Here is an 8,627-nt window from a genome sequence, read left to right as displayed (position 1 = left end):
GGAAAATCTCTGCTGCAATATATATAGAACAGAGCCTTAATTAGTACCGCTGGAAACACCTGCGTTTACCGACTGTTTCAAATCCAAATGGCTGCTGTGAAGAAAAATGTTCATCATTTGTTCCAAGAATGACTTTTAAATTTAGCCCAGAAGCACTCCAGAAACTAAAGGTGTTCAGTATACTCGGGTCTAAAGAGAAAACAAGCATATCTTAACATTAAAATAGTGGAAATATCACAACACGACAGTGACACTTATCATTAACCCTTGTGCTCCCCTAAAAAAAGTTTGTGCGAGCGGTTGTTAAGTACAAAAAATGTTTTTTTCTAAAAAGTGCTATAAAAATATTATATGTACATATTTTTTTTTCACTTTCACTGCATTAAATATTTTGACCAACTTCAGTCCTAATCATAACTATCAAATTTTCATGTATTTCTTAATAATTTTAATGTCCCAGATACAACCCGTACTGAAATCTGGCCTCAGTTTTGTTGAATGTTAATTTAGTTTGTGTATTTCAATAAATAATTTAGAAATATGCTCTGTGTAAACAAATATGAAGTAAAAGAGAGAGTTTCACACAATACTATATTTCGTTAATAGTCACTGTACACTTGAGTTTAAAGGAGCAGTGGTTAGGATTTCACACTGTGGAATGTGAAGGAGTAATTCGAGTAGCCGTGAAACGAAAGCCGGTGTTTGGTTTGTCTGCTCTGGGCTACTGTAGAAACATGACAGTTCAACATGGCTGACTCCGTGTAAGAGGACCCGTGCCTTCTGTAGATAAAAGGCTTATTTTAAAGTAACAAACACAATGATAATTATTTCATGGAGTCATTATACACAAAGAAATATAGCTATAATATATTTCTGCCATTTACTGTAAATGTAGCCCTTTAAATTTAACACATTTAACCTTATTTAATATGTCAGATCAATATGGTTTATATGCTATAATGTAGTCTTTAAGTTTTAAGCGGCAATAACAACTTTAACTCCACCAGTAATGTTAAACATGTTAAACATGAATACGTTAAATAAAACGTCCATATGTCTGCTTACAACTTCATTATGACATGTTATAAATGAGGTGTTTGAACTCTAAATGAAGAGGATAAAGTCAAGTGTGACCTACAACCTTTTTTTTTTTACAAACCACACATGAATATTTAATTATTTTTCAATTAACCTCTTGTTTGTTGTTGTGGTCACATATCCACACATGTAAAGGCAGCTTGTCCTGATGTCAGTCTCTGTTTTCACATCATGCTTTTGGGATCTTTGCAGCGTTTTCTTGACATTAGACTGCAGTAAACATCCAATAAAATGACAAGTTAAGATCAGCTGCAGTGTTTTTCTGAAGGGGCCAAAGCATCTTGATCTTAGCTGCATGAGGAGGTGGAGGAGGAGGAGGAGAGAGGGAGGGTTGGATGTGACACCGCCTTGCGTTGATGACGCTCGCCATCGGGAGACATTTGGACAGCCTATGTAACCCATATACCGAGCAACAAATGGTGCGTCTGTGCTGGAGACCTAATGCTGGAGTTTGGAGGATGTTTCCGCCGACTGTGTGGCATTAATGATCTTGTGCAGGAGCTGCAGCAGGAGGACAAACCGCGCGGTGTCATCTGTTGATGGGATTGGAGATAATTAAGCGCATTACGATGAGCCGCGGTCTGACTTCCAGGTAAGGAGAGAGAGAGAGAGAGAGAGAGGCATAAAAACAAGCGTCGTTAGAGCTGCGAAGGTGCACATAAAGGGCAGAGGGGCTCTTGGCATTTTCTGTTTATGCAATGCAGGTATGAAGCTATTGGTATGCAGATGGAGACTTCAGAGGTTGCCAGGAGACCCGCTGCTGCATCCGTGCGTTATTTTCCCCATAATTGCAGGATACAGGCCTGCACCCATCAATGGCGGGGTGATGTTATTCAGCCGTCAGCGTGTCGCTTCTGTTTGAATTAAAACCAGAAGAAAAATAAATGAACAAAGAAGCACTGCAGCTTCCTCCATTCATACCAGATTCATGCCTCATGTTTGGCTTTGCAGTCAAAACTCAATCCCACTTGTTGGTCTCATAAAGTCACATCACTCTGTGAGACGATCATCGATCTGTCTCTGCGGTGAGTGGACAAAATAATTCAGACAACTCATTAATAAAAATTAAAAAAATAAAAAATAGAGGGAGAGAAGGAGGGGACTACAATTGCAAACGCTGCTGCGGTTGTTTTATCAGGATGGATGCCAATTAGCAGCATTTGTCTGCTGCAGGAGAGAGCTGGTAATCAGCATGTTGAAGTGTGAGTTTAAAAAAAAACAAAAAAAAACAACAATGTCACACAATTAACAGATCCACAGAGGCTAAATCATGTGCAGGTGCACAAAAAAAAAGGGAAAGAATCAATAGATATGGATTAATCTGTAAATCATTTCGTCTGTAAAGGACAGAAAAGAGTGAAGATATTCATCAGAGCTTCGGGTGTGATGTCTGAAATTATTTGGTTTATTAATTGGTTTAAAATTAAATTCAAAACTGATTCAGTCCACAATGATAGATAACAGAAAGAAAATAGCACATGCATGAAGATGGAACCTCTTGAATATTTGGCCTTTTTGCTTGGTAAATGACTTCTCACTTTATATTAACTGCATCAACAGATAAACAGAGATCACAAATACCAAACAACACCATGCACGACACTCCAGTGTTCACAGCACTGGATCCCAACCTAGAGCTTGGGATCCCTCTTTTGGGTCACGATATGATTAATCGGATAGGAAAGAGCCAAAAACAGGACACGTATGAAGCGTTTGGTGTTTTTGCTTGATAAATGACTCATCTTTTCAGCACTATACAACAGATAACTGCATCAAGACATGAACACGGGATCATGAATACCAAAGGAGAGACATGCACGATCCTCTGTTCATAGCAGTGGATACCAACCTAAGGGTCGGGATCTCTCTGTTGGGTCACAAGATGATTAATCGGATAGAAAAGAGCCAATATAGAGGAACGTGTATAAAATGCAGATCATTTGTCCCATCTTAACTTTGATCAGCAGACACATACACGTCTGTACAATGTGCTTGGGCTTTTTTTTGTCTGATTTGATGTGAATTATTTGTCATTTTTGCTCCTTTATTATCTGGTCACTAAAAAATAATTGTTTCAATTAAGAACATTTGGAGGGGAAAAGCAACATTCAGGGGTGGCAGGTAGCTCTGTGTGTGCCCCATGTACTAAGGCACAGTCCTTGCTGCAGCCAGCCAGGGTTTGCTTGCGACCTGTGGCCCTTTGCTGCATGTCATGCCGCCTCTCTTGTCACTCATCAGCTGTCTCTATATATAGATAATATCTTAAAAAGAACATCAACATTAGGCAGAACTTTGCAACCTATGAGGAGGGATACTCTGTTTGTTTTTAAGGGGTCGGGAAGGTGGTGACAAATGCTGTTACACACATGCAGTTGTTATTTAGTTCAAAATAAAACCTGAATTCCTTGAAGTGAGTCTTATTTTGACGAGTTGAGTCATCTGTGATGTTTAGCCTCAGCGGGGAGCCCTTGCAGTGTGTGTGTTTATCAGTGTTGAGCATGAGTGACTTATGTGGCGCTCGCAGATGTTTTTCGCAGCTGAAACTCACCACTGAAGAACGTCAGCCCGGCTGTGAGAACTGTTTGCACCTTCATATCACCGCCTCCCAGCTTTTCCTACCTGCCCGTGTGCCTCTGACATACATTCACTGTCATTTTTGACTTTGACGTAAGCTCTCAACACTTCTTCCTCAGCTGCTCTGGGAGGCAATCTGCTTAAGGATATCTGTCAAGTCATGCACGTGCTCAGAGTTGTGATCAGGCGGCGTGCTTCCTGCTTGTTAAAACACTCACCTGCTCTAAAAATAAGACATATTTCAAGCTGCTCCCCTCTACTGCAGGCACAGATTTAGCTGACCCACCAAATCTACTGGGTGCAGCCATATATGTATTTTTTTTTTGGACATGGAGTTAGTTTGCCAGCACTATAATTTTTAACAGGGATCAGCAGCTTTGGAGTGAGCAGGAGCTGCTTACCAGAATCTCGTCACACACCATATGTTTGCCAGATCGCATGGAGGCTTTCACTACTGCCTTCAACTGTCCCCAACCCCAACACCATTCAAACCGCTTTTGACGGCTTACCGTGGCTTTAGCATCTGTGCAGTAAATGTAGGGCATAGCTGTTTGTCTGTCGGCCCGGTAATTTAAACTGATGAACCCAAGTTGCGACTTTCAGTCGTGTTGGTTTGCTATGCCCTGACAACATCTCTGCATGTCCACAATGAGGCTGGGGCCGAGGAGTAGACAGAGAAGGGAGAGACGAAGAGAGGAAGAGGTAGGAAAAGTCTTTATTTTAATGCGGGATGAAGTCTGAATTGGAGCTTTTCATTTAGTTGCTATTAGGATGTTTCTCGCAACACTGGATAGGGTAAATATTGGCAAAGTAAACATTTACTGGAGCTTTTGTTGCTGCTCTCGTGATTTGAGTTGATCTCAAATCTAAACTCTGTCTTTCAGGTGAAATTTGAGGAGAGTGAAATGATTCCAAAGTCAGGAAAATCTCCAGCAGACTCGAGGAAAGGTGTCGGCATCCATGAGTTTGCAGCACTTGCCCGATCCTCCTTAAGTGGTAATAACATTTTCACTTTTGTTTACTTTGATTAAATGTGTTAGATTTCTCGAGACTCTGACCTTTACCTCTCTCTCTCTCTCTCTCTCTCTCCTTGTGTGTTTCCAGGTATCTCTCAGGCAGTGAGGGACCATGTGACAAAGCCCACCTCCCTGGCTCAGGGCCGGGTCGCCCACCTCATTGAGTGGAAAGGTTGGCCCAAACCTGTGGACACGCCGGCCGCCCACTCCCACTTCAGCTCCTACTGCCATCTGACTGAAGGAGAGAAGGAGGCTCGGTTTGCTGCAGGTAGGCAAGGATATGTTTTATTTTCCAGCTTTGTCTACATAACTAGCTGTTTGTTTGTATGTTTCTTTGTTTGGACATCATCTTACTTAGCATGGTTTAGCTCCAGCATCATCTCCTGCTGGCTGGCTCCCACCTTCCGTTGCACACCTAATACCTTTAAAACTCCTGTATGTCAGCGGCTTGCCCCGCCTACCATGCTGTCTCTTGGGTGATGGCTTGTCTTGGCAGCAGATGGTGGCCTATTAGAGACTCTCCCAGAACACTTCACTGCCCACCAACGGTACAACAGCTCCTGTTGCTTTGCTGTGACTCATCCTCTCTGGCGCTGGTGACATCAGCGTGGTTTGATCAGGAAAGAGAATGAAAGAGAGGGGCGGGAGAGTACATAGTGATCGTACGTCACGTGCATTATTAAGTCAACTGGGCGTCTTTTTCCTGACAAGACGACAAAAGCTCAAACAATTAGTCAATTAGTAGATGGACAAAATATTAATGATAATCGATGCATTGTCTGAGTCACTTTTCAAGCAAAAATGCTGAACATTTGCTCACAGCAGCTTCTTAAATGTGAATATTTTATTACCCTGTGTACCACCTCAGAAAATATTTCCATTACCATACTATTAAGACCAGTATTAAAATACAAGCAGCAGTGTGGGTCAGTCCTGTTCAGCTATAGACTGTTTACACAGGAGGCAGGTTTATATGTGTGTGCTGTATATCATTGTAAACTGAATATTTTTGCATTTTGGACTGTTGGTCAAACAAAATGATCAAATTCAAGATGCAACTTTGGGCTCTGGGAAATTGCGTTTAGCATTTTGCACAATTTCTGATATTTTACCGACAACAAATTAATTAAAAATGGTATAGGAGCTAAAAAAAAGCATGACATAATTAAAACAATGTCACACATCTCTTCTGTAAAAACTGACAATATGAAAACAAATTAACTTCCAAAAAGAGGTATAAACAGGGTTGCACTGTTACTCCTCTACAACCTTGTTTAATATATTTATTCATGCATTGATAAAAACTCCGGAACAATCAGATTTCCTTGGTCTCACTGTGATTTAATAAACCAGTGATTTCCATCCAATTTAATGAGTCATGCATCAAATCTGAGGCATCAAGGGACAATTAGCAGGATATAATGACAAAAAAAACCCACATATTTGCTACAGGATTTATGTTTTGTTGTTTTTTGCATTCATTCCTTCATTTTAAGGAGTTGCTGCATAAATTCATTGGACGTGTGTTTCTTTTTAGGAGTAGCTGAGCAGTTTGCCATCGCTGAGGCCAAGCTGCGTGCCTGGGCGTCTATAGATGAGGATGACGCAGAAGACTCCAACGATGAGGACTCCCACACCAATGGACAGACTCACACCTTCTCCGACCAGAGCTCGGGTATCTACAGTCACCACCATTTTGTTAATTTTCATCTCATTTCACTCATCGTCTTCATTACTGCATCATCACTGACAAAACGCCTCATCTTCCCACCTCCTCCCCCAATTATCCATCCATCTCCAGGTGTTCTGACTTTTTGCTCCTCCCTCAGACACCCCCACGTCCAATCCTATCACAGGAGTGCCATGCCAGCCTGAGGTTGGTGGTGGCGAGGCGCCGCCCTCCGAAAGCCCCCTGGGCTCCAGCAGCAGCAGCAGCCTGCTCAGTGGTAGGCCTGCGTCTCACAATGACCCACATTCATCCCAGACCAATTCACCTACTTTACCCAGCGACTGCATGAGTCCCTTCCTGGAGGAGGAGGAGAGGCTGGATGATCACAAAGAGCAGCCGGATCCTTCGCAGGAGGAGCAGAGCGAGGTCTGCATCCACAACAAGCCCGAGTGGAGGCCTCGGGCCAGGAGCAGCAGGTTCGACTCCTGCTACTCCACCTCTCACTCCGAGTCTCCTGGAGAGGAGGATGAGGAGGACGAGGAAGGCAGCGTGTTTCACGAGGTCCGAGTGTGGCACTGCAGCCCAAGAAGCTTCTTCTCCGACCGGGCCTCCTCTGGAGTAGCATCGTTTGATGAAGAGGAGAGGAATGAAGAGGAGGAGGAGGAGGAGGAGAAGAAGGAAGAGAAAGAGTTTTTGATGTGATGTGTTGTCCATCATTATGTCTGTTTGAGTCCGTGTTGATTCTCAATATGACATAATCTATTCTGCTTTCACTGTTATCCTCTCTCCACCTCCTCCCCTTGCTCCTTTTCTCGCTCTGATCATCTCCTCTCGCTGCCTTCTGTCTCTTCATCCAAGCGCTCCACCGTTTATCGCTGCTGTAAACCACCACTAGTATCTTATATATATATATATATCTATATATATAATATATATATTATATTATATATATATATATATATATATTGGAGAGTTCAACCAGAATGTAAATCTGTTGTTCAAACTGAGTTTTGTACATTTTTTGTGAAGAGTCGTGTTGCTATTACATTGGTTTTCTATGGATATTTTGTAGTGTCGTTTTTTCTGGGTCATGCTGTGTCATGTGAGTCGGGCTATGTTTGATACTGAATGTCTGAATGTCCTGCATATTAAAAAAAAAATTAGTTTTTTTCAAAGCAGTTTGTCTTTCGTTTTTTTCTTTCTCCTGCACAAACACAAACACACGAAGAAGAAACACAACGTCTCGGCTCGTCTTTTAAAGGTGTTTTTGTTCAGTTTTTTTTTTTTTTTCAATTTTAATCATTCACTCATGTACAAAAACAATTTTTATGTTTTCTGAAAAATAACAATGGCTGTTGGATTTCAAATGCATAATTCTCCTATGTACAGTAGCATGTACGTAGATCTCATCCATGTATTTTCATATGTACAAAGCATATACAGGCCAGTGCCATATAAAGGGAGATACTACAGACTTATTGCTTAACTAGATACGCTGCAAATTAGCTTATACACTCTCTACATTTAACTCCTTATATGTTATCTTATATGGCGAGCACTACTTCACATTCTATATGCAAACAGAAAAGTTAAGACGTTAATAAATAGTTGCACAAATGTTTCCACGGACATAAAAATATGAGCCAGAGTCACGAGTGTGATGTGCTGCGATGATGTCATGTAAAAGATTGAAATATGGCTCAAAATTGTTGCATGAAAGCTAAAATACTTACATCCATTTGAAGGTCGTAACAAGGACTCACACACTCACACACACTTTGCTCTACGACAGTTTTTGAACTTGTGGCTGTGCTTCATACAGTAGTTACATTTCTCAACATTGCATTAGAGGCCAGGCTGGATTAAGATACGTGTAACATATCACGGTGTTAATATCTACAGGCCGCGTACATGTACATGTGTGCATGTGTGTGTGTGTGTGTGTGTGTGTTTTGTGTGCTCTGTACAACAACCAGCATCTTCCTACCCTTCCACTCAGAGCTCAAGTGTCCTTTATCACGTTAAAACACAGTAAATTCACACAGCAGAAAATGTGGAGGCAGTTCAAGTGACAAGACTGACAAGTCTACATTGCCCTTATTGAATCAGCCCCTATAAAGCCAAATGAGGCTACATGTGCTAAATTATACTCATGGTAATTACAATGTGCTTCATCATTGTTTGGAGCCCTGTGCTGAGCTTTGGAAGCTGCCTGTCGTCGTGTGAACAGAAGATCACAGCTGATTTTTGGGGAGGTGAGGGGGGTGAAT

General features: G+C 41.6%; 1 protein-coding gene across 1 annotated transcript; it reads left to right on the top strand.

The window, feature by feature from the left end:
- The first annotated feature begins 1,414 nt into the window (after positions 1 to 1,414).
- On the top strand, positions 1,415 to 7,249 carry fam131aa (family with sequence similarity 131 member Aa). The gene is made up of 5 exons (XM_019262205.2): positions 1,415 to 1,690; positions 4,557 to 4,668; positions 4,777 to 4,956; positions 6,226 to 6,363; positions 6,518 to 7,249. Exons 2-5 carry the CDS (start codon positions 4,578 to 4,580, stop codon positions 7,057 to 7,059), a joined length of 951 nt encoding a protein of 316 aa, XP_019117750.1. The 5' UTR covers positions 1,415 to 1,690; positions 4,557 to 4,577; the 3' UTR covers positions 7,060 to 7,249.
- Positions 7,250 to 8,627: the final 1,378 nt, after the last annotated feature.

Source organism: Larimichthys crocea, chromosome II, assembly GCF_000972845.2.
Source record: "Larimichthys crocea isolate SSNF chromosome II, L_crocea_2.0, whole genome shotgun sequence".
NCBI lineage: Eukaryota > Metazoa > Chordata > Actinopteri > Sciaenidae > Larimichthys > Larimichthys crocea.
Note: the sequence above shows the minus strand (reverse complement) of the source record. Positions and strands in the feature narration are given on the sequence as shown.

Excerpts from the sequence above, each read along its gene's own strand:
- fam131aa (XM_019262205.2), top strand. The coding sequence starts at position 4,578 with ATGATTCCAAAGTCAGGAAAATCTCCAGCAGACTCGAGGAAAGGTGTC. Across the intron at positions 4,669-4,776 it reads TGCCCGATCCTCCTTAAGTG|GTATCTCTCAGGCAGTGAGG; the intron begins GTAATAACATTT and ends GTGTGTTTCCAG. Across the intron at positions 4,957-6,225 it reads GGAGGCTCGGTTTGCTGCAG|GAGTAGCTGAGCAGTTTGCC; the intron begins GTAGGCAAGGAT and ends GTTTCTTTTTAG.